General features: G+C 34.0%; 1 protein-coding gene across 1 annotated transcript in view; it reads left to right on the top strand.

Annotated features, from left to right (window-relative positions):
• Nucleotides 1-14,266, top strand: part of TANC2 (tetratricopeptide repeat, ankyrin repeat and coiled-coil containing 2) — a 371,592-nt gene that overhangs the window by 50,970 nt on the left and 306,356 nt on the right. Inside the window, exon 2 of the mRNA XM_047081653.1 lies at nt 11,338-11,431. Coding sequence (XP_046937609.1) covers nt 11,365-11,431 — 67 coding nt within the window. The 5' untranslated portion in view covers nt 11,338-11,364. The remainder of the gene's footprint in view (nt 1-11,337; nt 11,432-14,266) is intronic.

Raw genomic sequence — 14,266 nt, 5'->3', positions numbered from 1 at the left:
AGATATTATATTTTTTACAGTTCTGGAGATCAGAAGGTTGAAATGGGTTGTATATGGGCTAAAAACAAGGTTTTAGCATAGTTGTAGTCCTTCTGGAGGCATTAGGAGAGAATCTGTTCCTTGCCTTTTCCACTGTTTGGAAGCCACCTGAATTTCTGGGCTTATGGCCACATCACTTTGACCTTTCTTCTGTCATTACATCTTCTGAGATTGTTCTGCAGTTTTTTCCTGTTATAAGGACTCTTGTGATTACATTAGGCTTATCTAGATAAAATCTAGGATAATCTCCCTTTCTTAAATTTTTTAACTTAATCACTTCTACAAAGTCCCTTTTGTCATGTAAATCCTAGAGGTTAGAATATGGATGCCTTTGGGAGAGGGCCTTTATTTTATTGACTTTGTCCTTTTTCAAGATTGTTTTGTCTATTCTGGATCCCTTGTATTTCTGTATGAATTCTAGAATTGACTTCTTGATTTCTGCAAAGAAGGTAGCTGGGATTTTGTTAGGTGTATTGCACTGAATCTATAGATCAATTTGAAGAATATTGCCATCTCAACAACATTAAGCTTTCCAATTCATGAACATGGGTGTCTTTCCATTTAATTAGGTCTTTTTAAAGTTTTTTCAATGATGCTTTGTAGTTTTCAGCATACATGAATTGTGCTTTTTTGCTCATTTTATTCCTAAATTTTTAAAAATTCCATTTTCCATTGCTCTTGTAAATGGAATTGTTTTCTTGATTTCATTTTTGGATCTTCATTGCTAGTGTATAGAAATACAATTGATTTTTGTGTGCTGCAGCTTTGCTGAATTCTCTTATTGCTCTGATGGGTTTTTTTGGTGGATTCTTGAGAATTTTCAGATATAAGGTCATGTTATCTGTGAATATAGATAGATTTACTTCTTCCTTCCCAATTTGGATACTTTCGTTTCTTTTTCTTAATTGCCCTGGCTAGAACTTTTGTAACAATGTTGAATGGAGGTGATGACAGCAGGCACCCTTGTCTTATTCTTAATCTTGGGGGGAAGTAATGTCTTTCAGCATTAAGTAGGATATTAGCTGTAGGTTTCTCATAGATGCCCTTTATCAGATTGAGGAAATTTCCTTCTAAGTGTGTTTAGTGTTTTTGTCATAGAAGGGTATAGGCTTTTGTCAAATGCTTTTTTGTTGTTGTTGTTGAGGTGATTATTAGAGTTTTGTCCCTTATTAGTATGGTGTATTACATTGATTGATTTTTCATATATTGATGGTTCATTTCTGTGAATGACCTTGCATTTCTAGGATTCACTCATTGATTATTGAATGTGAGAAAATTCATCTGTCATAAGGTTATCTGAAGACTCATAGTCTGAGATTTTTTACGTGATCAATTTCACCTTCATAAGAGTTGAGAGTGCTGTTGTCTCTCTTTTTGTATTCATCTTCTCATCTAATACTTGTAAAACGTCTTCCTTTGACAGTATTCTTCTCTGACATTTTGGGCAGAAAATGAAAATTCCTATATTCTCAAATGTGTTCTCTGAGGGCTTAAAAAAAACAAAAAACAAAAAACAGTGGCTAGAAAGCTGGAGTCTCCAAACTTGTGTCTTGAAAGTTGATGCAACACTTTAAGGCAAAGTGATAAGAAAAGCAAAGGAGGATATAATAGTGATAATTTATTTCATTGTTGAATCATTCTTTTAGAAAATTCCAGATGTTTCTATTTCCTTCTTTTTTCCCCCCTGTTTTTTGTAGTGAACAATACTGTGTAATAATAAAGCAATTTATCCACTGAATACCTTTTCTAAATCCTATTATCTCATCTGGGTTGTTTCCCAGGCATTGTTTCCTAGGCAGTGCACCTCAGGGGCTCAGATGGTATTTGTAGCTATAGTTGGGTAGGAATGGCAAACTGAGGACATATTGATCCTTGGTCTGTGATATAAAGATCCAGAATCTGGGATGAATTGAGAACTCATCAATTGTAAATCCATCTGGACAGATTACCTATGCTAAAATAATTGCTTGAGTTGAAATTTAGAAGTTAGGCAGCTTAGCTTAATGGGGAGGAAGGTTCGGAAGGGTGTAAGGAATAATGCTCTTTTAGATATTTTTAAAATACGTATTTTTAAAATTCAAGTATATGTGTCAATTTTTAGTATGTTTCATTAAAACCATGTATTATAAAATTTACCACTTTTTTTCAACGTTTCCATCACATCTACATCATTAACCACTGCATCCTTTCATACAATATTTAAAAATTTCTTTGAAATTTTGTAAATGTGTGATTGTGTACGTTTGTTCCCTTACAGAAATTTCTCTGAAGGGAAGCTCTAGGTTGATACATGCTGGAAAATGGGTAACATTTACTTTAAACATATATAATTTACTTTTTCGTAGTTATACCAACAGGTTGTTTTCAAGGGGACTCTGAAGGCACTATCCAAATTAGCATTGTGGAGAAAATCATAAAAGGAGGTTTTGTTGGTTGTCTGGGTAAGGAAAGATAATACTCATTAATCCGTCATTTGGATCACTATGCATTCTTGTCTTTGTAATTAGAGTTCTACAGATAATGTCTTACTTTATTACCTTTCCTTACTTTTTATTTTCTTACTATTTGAAACATTTTCTTCAGATCCCATGGAACTTTAAAAGCACTTGAATGGTATAGTTTATCCACAAGGCATAGTTCTAATGTCAAGAAACTTGTTTCTAGAATTGGAAAACAAAAATATAAGAATAAGCCAATCCATCACAAAACCAAAAATGAGAATAAAAATAATACCAAGCACTCAAAATGGAAAAGGATATAGAAAAAGATTTTTTTAAGAAAGCTGGCTTATACTGAAAGATACCCTCTGTGGAAAAGCTAATGGGAATACCATAATTATTTAGCCTGAGTAGTGCAGAAGTGCTTAATAGTTAATTTGATTTCGTTATTATTACATAAACATTTTTATGAATAAAATAGTGCAAGACTATATTGAGTAATAGGTTGAGTCTCCAGCCTTGGTGGACCATTTAGAAAATAGTCAATACTTTTCTTGAATGGTTTAGATCAGGTGTCATAAGCATAAAATGCTTAGGGGCCATGCAGATAACATAATGTTTGAATCAGTTAAGTTTAAGACAATTAGAAATGACTGGGGGGATGTGAATGGCTTCTTTGGTATCTTACTGCCAGAGACTTTTACTTGCCAGGAATTTATTTGATGATTTCTCCTGAGAGAGTTACCATTTTTAAATTTGGATATATAATTTGGAAAAAGTAAGATGAAATTTAGCCATATATTACTGTCATAAATCCAATTAGATGAAATTGCCATTTCCCACTTAGCTTCAATTTTGTGGAGTTTCTATATTAATATTTTATTACAATAAATTTTCTGGTGATGTGTTATCTTGAATAAGAAAGTCATTTTATCAAAGTATAACTGTGAGATGGATAATTAGTTTTAAATAAGTATTTTATGTTTCATTTTATTCTTTATACATTACAGTCAACTTTTATAAAATATTTTAGGACTAGCAAAGAAAAAAATCTCTACACTTCAAAAAGTGATCATTGTAATTATTTTATTGCATACATCATCGTTTTTTACTTAAGTTAACCTTAGAATATTATCTTGGCTTATTTTTAGACATGAGATTTTTATTTATGTTTGGCTCCTGGTCTAGTAAATTTTAAATAATGGTTTAGTCACATAATCTGTGCTGTTAATTTTTTTTCATTTTGAGACTTTGAAGAACTGTACATACATATTCAAAGTTATATGTATATAGCTATATAATTTCTGAGTTAGGCAGAAGTTTGAAGTATGACTAGAATTTTCTTGTCTGTTTCTCATATAAATATTTGAACTTGCCTAGAGAATTTCTGTTTCCCTGGTGCTTAATCATCCTAGGTAGTGCCCATTGTTATAGTTAATTCATAACCTGTTCTTGTCTATTGAAATTTACTTGTATTGTGTCCCCTTACCTCTTTAACAGGTTAGTAATCTGATGAATGCAGTTCTTTGCTCAATTATTCATTCATTTATTTACTCATTCAAGAAGTTTTGAGAGCCTCCCATGAGCTAGGCATTGAGGATAAAAAGAGTTAAGACCAGGTTTCCCTTATAAGGGATTTGATTTGGACAGTGATATACAAACTGAAGAAATATAATTGATTAATTCAATCAATATTTATTTGGCATCCACTGTTTACCAGGCACTATTCTCCAGTTATGGGTTTGCAGCAATGAAACAGGCAATTTTCATGTCTTGATGGAGCTTATATTCTAGTGGGGGGACAAACAGGTATATCATTTACAGATGATTATTTGAAGAAAAATGAAGCGTAGGAAGAGTTGGGTGAGAGCTTTGGAGCATAAGTCATACCACAATGTTGTCCCCCTTTGAGTTAAAGGAGATGGTCTTTTGTACCTCTGTATTAAAAAGACATTGGTGGCTCTAGTTAGCCTAGATCATTCTCTGAAGGTGGGAACAGCTCTGAGCCATTAATTAACACCTGAGGAATGTGTACTCTGATCCTGTTACAGGGATCTGGGTAGGATGTCATAGAGTCCACTAAAGCAGGGTATCTTTTCTTTTCCTCCTCAGTGTGTTTTGTCGTAATTTTTCTTGGTACATTTGCAGAGACTAAAGCCAACCTGTAACAGTATGTTTCTTTCTTTCTTTTTTTTTTTTTTGTTAACTCACTAGATTAAGGTAAAATGAGTTAAAAGGCATTATTTCAAAAACCAGAGTCAAATGGAATAATACTTGAGACTTTTAATTAGGATCACTAGATTTAGAACTTTCATAGTTTCAGTTAATGTTTTAAATAGATTGTGTCCCTTGTATAAGAATAGGCACTGAAGAGGAGGACCAAAAGCATGGGTTCAAATATGGTCTTAAGCTTATATTAGCTGTATAACTGTAAGCATGCTATTTTACTTTCCTTTATCTCAAATTTTTCTTTAAAACAAAGCAAATACCATCCATCTTGAGGTTTCGTTGGGGACTAAAAGAGATCATACATATAGAATATTTTACATATTTTGTTGATGTTTGTATATTCATAGAAAATCTTATACGTAAGAAAATAGTTTTTCATTCTCTTTCAAGAAAATAAAAATTGAGGGGTGCCTGGGCAGCTCAGTCTGTTAAGCCTCTTACTTTGGCTCAGGCCATGATCTCATGGTTTCTGGGCTCAAGCCCCGCATCCAGCTGTCTGCTGTCAGCATGGAGCCTGCTTCAGATCCTCTGCCTCTCCTTCTCTCTCCCTCCCCTGCTTATGCTCTCTCTCTCTCTCTCTCTCTCTCTCTCTCAAAAATAAGTAAACTTAATCTGATGTGAACATTTACTGAATCTTGACAGATGCATACATCTGTGTATTCCAAACTCCTTCAAGATACAGAATTTACCATTATCTTGGAAAGTTTCCTTGTGCCTTTTCTCAGTTAATCCTCACATCTACATGCAAGAGACAATCATTACTCTTGATTTTTTTCTACCATTAATTACTACATACACTTTCATGTAAGAGTCTTTTATTCAGCATATTATATTTTAAGATTTGTCTGTGTTGTTGAATATATGAATATATGAATTATTGCTGAGTAGTATCCCACTGTATGAAAATCCCACAGTTTATCCATTTTCCTACTGATGGACACCTGGGCTACTTTTTGGCTGTTATGAATAAAGCTGCTATGAAAATTGTCAATACTAATCTTTTTATGCACATGTTGTAATTCCTCCTGGATTGTATAATGGGTGGAGTCATAGGTATATGCTTAGTTTTATAATAAACTGCTAGACTTCTGTCCAAAGCAGTTATACTCTTACACTAAAACAATATATTAAGAGTTTCAGTTGCTTTTCATCCTGGTCAATATTTGATATTGTCAGTCTTTGAAAAGTTTGCTCTTCTAGTGAAGCATAGTGTTGGCTCTTTGTAATTTGTATTTCTGCAGTGACAAATTGTGTTATCTCTTTCAATATGTGTGTTGGCCATTCATATATCTTCTTTATAAAAGTGTCTATTCAGATCTTTCACCCATTTAAAAATTTGACTGTCTCTTTACTGAGTTGTAGTTGTTCCTTATCTTGGATATCAGTTCTATGTTAGATATGTGTTTTGTGAATAATTTCTCCCAGTTTGTGACTTGCTTATTCGTTTTGGTGATGTTAATTTTTTATAAGTACATGTTTTTTAAAAATTTAATAAAGCCCAAATATATCATGTTTTTCTTTTATGGTTATTACTTTGTGTGTACTAAGAATCCTTTGCCTGTCTCTAAATTATGAAGATACTCTTCAGTGTTTTCTTCTAAAAACTTTATGATTTTATGGGGCGCCTGGGTGGCGTAGTCGGTTAAGCGTCCGACTTCAGCCAGGTCACGATCTCACGGTCTGTGAGTTCGAGCCCCGCGTCAGGCTCTGGGCTGATGGCTCGGAGCCTGGAGCCTGTTTCCGATTCTGTGTCTCCCTCTCTCTCTGCCCCTCCCCCGTTCATGCTCTGTCTCTCTCTGTCCCAAAAATAAATAAACGTTGAAAAAAAAAATTTGAAAAAAAAAATAAAAACTTTATGATTTTAACGTTTATGTGATGTTTAATGCTTGATTTATTTTGAATTAACTTTCATGTATAGTGTAAAGCACAGATCAAGGTTAATTTTTTTTTTTTTTAAATTTTTTTTTTTTTCAACGTTTATTTATTTTTGGGACAGAGAGAGACAGAGCATGAACGGGCGAGGGGCAGAGAGAGAGGGAGACACAGAATCGGAAACAGGCTCCAGGCTCTGAGCCATCAGCCCAGAGCCCGACGCGGGGCTCGAACTCACGGACCGCGAGATCGTGACCTGGCTGAAGTCGGACACTTAACCGACTGCGCCACCCAGGCGCCCCCAAGGTTAATTTTTTTAAAGTGAGTGTCTATTTGTTCCACCACCACTTGTTGAAAAGACTTTCCTTTACTCATTAATAACTTGGTAAAAAAAAAATAACCATCTAAGTGTAGGTCTTTTTCTGGGCTACCTATTTAGTACTATTGATCTGCTTGATGATACTTATGAGAGTACCATACTGTCATGATTTCTGGAGCTATAGAGTAAGTCTTGAACTCAGGTCGTACAAACGCTGTAGCTTTTTTTGTTAGTTTCCAAGATTGCTTTGGATATTGTAGGCTCTTTTGTATGCATTTTATGCATTTTGTATGCATTTTAGAATGAACTTCTCAATTTCTCCAAAAAATGACTGCTGGAATTTAAGATTGTTGTCTCTTTAGAACATTATAGGGAGAATCAACATTTTGACAACAGTGAACTTTCCACTCTATGAACATGGTATATCTCTACATGTTTAAATATTCTTTAAATTTTCTTTTTAAGTAACCTTTGTAATTTTCCATGTCTTCAATTAAGGATTTTTGAGTCCATGTTCATAAGATATGTGGTCTGTAATTTTCTTTTCTTGTAGTTTCTGTTAGGTTTTGGGATTAAGAGCATGCTGCCCTCATAAAATATGTTTGGAAGTATTCTATTTTCTTAAGGAAATTTTATAAGATTGGTATTGTTTGTTCCTTAAATGTTTGGTAGATCTATATAGTAATCTGGCCCTGTAGTTTTCCTTGTGGGAGGAGTTTTGATAAGTTCAATTTCTTTAATAGAGATAGGCCTGCTTCAAATTTTCTGCTCAATTTTGTGTCAGTTTTGGTAAGTTGTATTTTTCAAGGAATTTGTTTTAAATAAAATGTTAAATTTGTTGTAAAGTTGTTATATTATGTTCCTATTTTAAAAAAGCCTTTAAGGGATGCCTACGTGGCTCAGTCAGTTGAGCATCTGGCTCTTGATTTTGGCTCAGGTCATGGGATTAAGCCCTGTGTCAGGTTCTGTGCTGAGCATGGAGCCTGTTTAAGATTCTCTCTCTCCCTTTGCCCCTCTCCCCTGCTCATGTGCTGTCTCTCTTTCTCTCTCTCTCTCTTAAGTGGAAAAAAAAGGTCTTTAATATCTGGGGCACCTAGCTGGCTCAGTTAGAAGAGCATGTGACTCTTGATCTCGGGGTTGTGAGTTTGAGCCCCATATTGGCTATAGAGATTACCAAAAAAATAAACTTAAAAAATAAAAATAAAAAAGACTTGAATAACTAAAATGATGCCCCTTATTTCCTTTCTGATGTTTGTAATTTCCCTGTTATTTTTTGATCAGCCTTGTTAGGGGTTTATTAATATTACTCCTTTTCAGAAATCCAGTGTTTGGCTCATTGATTTGATCTTTTTTGGATTTGTTTTCTGTATCATCTGTGTCTACTCTTTACTCTTTCTTTCCTTCTACTTTCTTTGATTTGCTGTTTGTTTTTGAACTTTTGAGATAGAAGCTTAGATATTGATTTTCATTTGTCTCTTCTAATACATGCATTCTTCTTTACGTTTATTTACAAGTATTGTTTTAGTTTCATTTTCTATGTTTCCATAGTTTATATTTTCATTATAATTTGTTGTAAATATTTTTAAATTTCCATGATGATTTATATACTTTTATTTTTTTGACTCATGGATAATTTAGAAGTATGTCACTTAATTTTCAAGCAGTAGGGGAGTTTCTCAATTTTTGAAAATTGTTCACTTCTAGCTTAATTGCCTTGTAGTCAGAGAATATACTCTCAGAGACTTCAGTCCTTTGAAATTTAATGAGATTTGCTTTATGATTCAACATATGGTCCATTTTGGTATGTGTATTGTGTACAGTCTATATTCTGTTTTTATTTGGAAGAATGTACTATGTATATTAAGTCTGGTTGGTCACATAGTTCAAATCTTCTGTATCTTGGTAAAAATTTTTTTTCACCTGCTTAATCTTGTAGTGATTAACAAAGGTGTGTTAATCTCCCACGTGATTATGGATTTGTCTGTATCATCTGTTAGTCTTGTTTTTTGAACTTTTTTTTTTTTTTGCTTTATATATATTAAAGCTTTGTTATTGGGTCCATTCATACATAGAAGTATAATATCTTTTTGTTGGTATGACTTTTTAATTATTAAGAAATGTCTTTTTTTTTTTTAGTAGTGCTTATTGCCTTAAGTTGACTTTATCTGATATTGGCTTAGCTATGACAGTTTCCTTTTTATTGTTTTTTTGGATAGTACACTTTTCCCCATCATCTTATATTTAATCTTTCTGTGACCGTAAATAGTCTTATAGTAGAGGGAATATTTAACATAATAACTATAATTTGAGTTTAAAGTTACTATCTTACTATTTGTGTTTTAATGATGTGCACTGTGCCTTTTCTCTTCTTCTTTGGTTCAATGAAATATTTTAATTATTCTTTTTCTCACCTCAATTAGCTTTTTTAATGGCTATCCTAGAAATTACTACATGAATTTTGAGTTATTGCAGTATGGTGTAGGTTATTACCTCTGCCACTTCCTGCATAATGCAGATATCTTAGAAACTTTGACTCCCATTTACTCCAGTTCTGACTTTTTAAAATTGTTTTCATGTATTTTAAAATTGTAAACTTAACAAGATAGTAATATAATTATTTTTATGTCATTGTTCATGGTCATTGTTCATGTTTGCCAATATTTACCTTTTTTACAGCCCTTACTTTTTGCATTTGTTTTTTTTTCCCTAGTATTATTTTCCTTCTGTTGGAAGAATTTGTTTTTAGTATTTCTTTTACTGATAAATTTTTGTTTTTCTGAAATCACTTTTATTTCATTTTCATTTTTCAAACATTTTTTAAACTGTGAATAGATTTCTTAATTGGTACCTATTTTCTTTCAGAATTTTTTTTAAAGTTTATTTATTTTGAGAGAGAGCGAGAGAGAGTGTGTGTGTGTGTGTGTGTGTGTGTGAGCGAGCAGGTGAGGGGCAGAGAGAGAGAGAGGGAGAATCCCAAGCAGGCTCTGCACTGTCAGCACAGAGCCCAATGTGGGGTTCGAACTCATGAAACTGTGAGTTCATGACCTGAGCTGAAATCAAGAGCCGGATGCTCAGTCGACTGAGCCAGCCAAGCACCCCTTTCAGAATTTTAAGAAGTCATTCCATTGTCTTCTGCCATTCATAATTTCTGTCTAAAGTTATTTTTCAGTCTGTTGATTGTTGCTTGCTATTTATTTATTTTTAAAGTTTATTTATTTTGAGGGAGAGAGTACAAGCAGGGAAGGGACGGAGAAAAAAGGAGAGAGAGAATTCCAAGCAGGCTCAGCGCTTTCAGCACAGAATCTGACGAGGGTCTCAATGTCATGAACCATGAGATCATGACCTGAGCTGAAATCAAGAGTCATTGTGCTTAACCAACTGAACCTCCCAGGCGCCGTGATTGTTGCTTATTTAAATCTGTTTTTTCCTCTAGGTCTTTAAAGATGTGACTTTATATCTTTCACTAATGTTAGAAAGTTCTTGGTTGTTATCATTTCAGATAACAGATTGCTTCTGGCTTATATTCTCTTATATTCTCTCTCTCTTCGTCTGGGAGTTCAGTCATGTGTGTGGTAGAAGCTTTCAGTGGATTCCATAGGCCTGTTTTTCTTTCTTTTACATTTTTCAACTTTTATTTCTCACTGCTTTGGTTTGGATATTTTTTTGGAACATCTGTTTTAGTTCAAGTTTATCCTGTTCAATCTGCTAGAGGCACCAAGCACTAACAACACTTTGGAAATTTTGCTATGAAGAGTAAGGATATAGGAGCAGTAATTGGACCATGTGGGAATAAAGAGAGGGACTTACTTTTCGTTTTTGGTTAGACATACTAACATGTTTATGTTATGATTGAAATGATTCAGAGAGAAAAAAATTAACTCTGTGTGGGAAAGAAAAGGAAGATGATTTTTGGCTAAAAGTCTCTGAGGAGGTGAGAGAGGACATAATCCAAAGCACAACTGGGAGAACTTTGCTTTGATAGAAGTGGGACATAAAGAGAATAGGCACTAATTTATTAGTGGTCTTTGAGGTGGAATTCTGGCTTGCGATGGAAAATATGCACTGTTGTAAGTTTCTAGACTCTTAAACTTTGGGATCGTGTGTGTTGGGCATATGGGAAAATTGTCCAAGAAATAGAGAGTTAGTGAAAGAGTATACTGTATTGAGAGCTACTTAATACTTTCTTCTACTTCTGTGTACCCTCAGTGATAGCTGCCTTTATCTTTTATGGTACTCAAAGTACTGCAGTGTACTTTTAAGGAAATACTTAAATGTTTAGTTAAGTTAAATTAATTAAATGTTTTTCTCATACCATTAAAATTTCTTTACTATATATTTGAACATAGTTAATTCCTTAAAGTGCATTTAAAATTAATTATTAATAGTATTTTGAATAGGAAAATCCAGGTTTCTAACATTTTCCCATATTTTCTTTTACAGTTCTGTGAGTACTAGAATAGCACAACCATGTTTCGGAATAGTCTCAAGATGCTTCTTACTGGAGGGAAATCAAGTCGTAAAAACAGATCAAGTGGTAAGTGACTATGCTACATTTATTCTGTGTGCTGTTTTAGAAAGGGAAGTTCTTTTAGGGATCTGAATTGATGCTACAACTTTATATATTTATTAAGTGGTTAATTTTTAAAAAACGGAAGTTTACATTTCTCTAGGCTGCCATACTCTTTTTTTTTTTTTTAAGTTTATTTATTTATTTTGAGAGAGCGTGAACAGGGGACAGGCAGAGAGGGAGGGAGAGAGAGAATCTCACGCAGGCTCCGCACTGTCAACATGGAGCCCAGTGCAGGGCTCAAACTCACTAACTGTGAGATCATGACCTGAGCTGAAATTAAGAGACAGATGCTTAACTCAGTTATCCAGGTGCCCCAAGGCTGCCATGCCATACTCTTAATATAAGACGTAGGAACACTTAAATATGTACCAGGAGCAGTCAGATAAAGGAGTTTGTGGATGAAACATATTTATTTCTGATATATGAGGGAGTAAAGCTTCTGTGTACTACTTATTAAAAACTTTCTAGACATAAATTTATTTTTTGAATTAACATAGGAAATTATTTCATTCTTAGGCACCCTTTGGGGAATGAGACTGTAGAAATAGGAACTGCCCTCAAAGGGTTGTACAGAAAGTGAAATATAAACTTAGATTTTTATAGTCATTAAAATAAAGTTTATGAAGTTTGTTTTAAGAATAAGGAGATAATTCTTAAGCTTTTAAGGTAAAAAACATAAACTTGTATGTATACTTTTTTTGGAGAAATGTTGATAAGAAATGTAGTAAATGTTTTCTGTTAATGGGTTGTAGATACTTATTGTTTCAATCTTCTGATTTTCTAATTTTTCTGCATTTTACAAATTTACATTGGCGGTATATTCATTATTATTCACTTAATGTTTTTAAACTCTCATTGTGATTTGTTCTTGACCCACAGGTATTTAAAGTGTAATTGTTAATTTCTAAACAGTTGGTGCTTTCCTGTTTTCTTCTTCTTATTAACTTAGGTTCCGTGATAACAGTATAGTTAAGTTCTCTTATATTATTATTTTATTTTTTTGATTAAAAAATTTTTTTTTACGTTTATTTATTTTTGAGAGAGAAAGACAGAGTGTGAACAGGGGAGGGGCAGAGAGAGAGGGAGACACAGAATCCGAAGCAGGCTCCAGGCTCTGAGCTATCAGCACAGAGCCCAGTGCAGGGCTCGAACTCACTGATGCAGGGCTTGAACTCAGCAACCTTTGAGATCATGACCTGAACCAAAGTCGGATGTTTAACGGACAGAGACAGTCCAGGTGCCCCTATTTTTTTGATATTTTTTGAGATTTGCCTTACAGCTCTGCTTATGGTCAATTTTTGGTGAATGTTCTAGATGCATCTGAAAATAATATGGATTCTACAGTTACTGGGTCTAGTGTGGGTCAGTTTTGTTAATGGTGGTACTCAAATATTTTATACCCTTATTTATTTTAAAGAAAGTATTTACTGAGAAAGATGTGATTAAATCTCACACTATGATTGTGGAATTTTCTCCTTCTGGTTCCTGACAATTTTTGCTTTATATATTTGGAACCTATCTTATTAGACACACTGAAATTTAGAATGGCTGTATCTTCCTAGTGAATCTGTTTTACCATAATTAAATGTCCTCTTTATTTCTAATAATGTCTTTTGTTTGAAAGTTGACTTTGTCTAGTATTACTGTAGCTATCCTACCTTTCTCTTGATCACAGTGCTTGCAGAGTATAATTTGTTCTTTTACTTTCAGCATTTCTGTATGGTTTTACTGTTAATAGGGTATAGTTGAGCTTTCTTTTTTTAATTTATTCAGACAAATTTTTCTCTTAAGGGAGATGTTGGTTAATCCACATTAATTCAACCAATGATATATTTGTGTTTAAATATAACACATTACAGGGGCGCCTGGGTGGCGCAGTCGGTTAAGTGTCTGACTTCAGCCAGGTCACGGTCTCGCGGTCCGTGAGTTCGAGCCCCGCGTCGAGCTCTGGGCTGATGGCTCGGAGCCTGGAGCCTGTTTCCGATTCTGTGTCTCCTTCTCTCTCTGACCCTCCCCCGTTCATGCTCTGTCTCTCTCTGTCCCAAAAATAAATAAACGTTAAATATAACACATTACAATGTGCTTTCTACTTATACTGCCTGTTCTGCATGCTTTCTCCTTTCTTGCTTTATTTTTGATATATCAAAACATTTTTTATTATTCTGTATCTCTTCCTTTTGACTTAGAAATTACATATTCCTGTACTTCTTTCAGTGCTTACCTTAAAGATTAAAACATCAATCAAAGTTTGATGTCAAATGGTACTTTTCCTTTCTTCTTGGACAATGCAAGAGCCTTACATTCATTTCCCCTGAATGTATTTTAAACTCTACAAGACATTATTGTTGTTTTATATACTCACCATTATTTAGGTTTACCTATATATTTGATCATTTCACTGATTTTCATTCCTTCCTTCGTCCCTCACTTCTGCTAGATGGGATCACCTTTAATTTTGTCTGGAGAAGACCCTTTAGTATTTCCTTCATGTGGCAAATTTACTTTGCTTTGGTTTATGTGGAAATGTCTTTATTTTGCCTTTATTTTTGCAGGATATTCTTGCTGGGAATAGAGTTCTAGATTGGCAGTTGTCTTTCAGCACTTTCAAATATAGTTGTCTTCTGGCTTTTTTTTTTTTAACTTTTTAAAATGTTTATTCATTTTTGAGAGACAGAGACACAGTGTGAGTTGGGGAGGGGCAGAGAGAGGGAGGCACAGAATCTGAAGCAGGGTCCAGGCTCCGAGCTGTCAGCACAGAGCCCAACGTAGGGCTTGAATCCACAAACCGTGAGATCATGA

This window comes from Lynx rufus, unplaced genomic scaffold, assembly GCF_022079265.1.
Source record: "Lynx rufus isolate CCGP_SWC_20201006 ecotype Redwood Valley unplaced genomic scaffold, mLynRuf1.p SCAF_18, whole genome shotgun sequence".
Lineage (NCBI taxonomy): Eukaryota > Metazoa > Chordata > Mammalia > Carnivora > Felidae > Lynx > Lynx rufus.
Note: the sequence above shows the minus strand (reverse complement) of the source record. Positions and strands in the feature narration are given on the sequence as shown.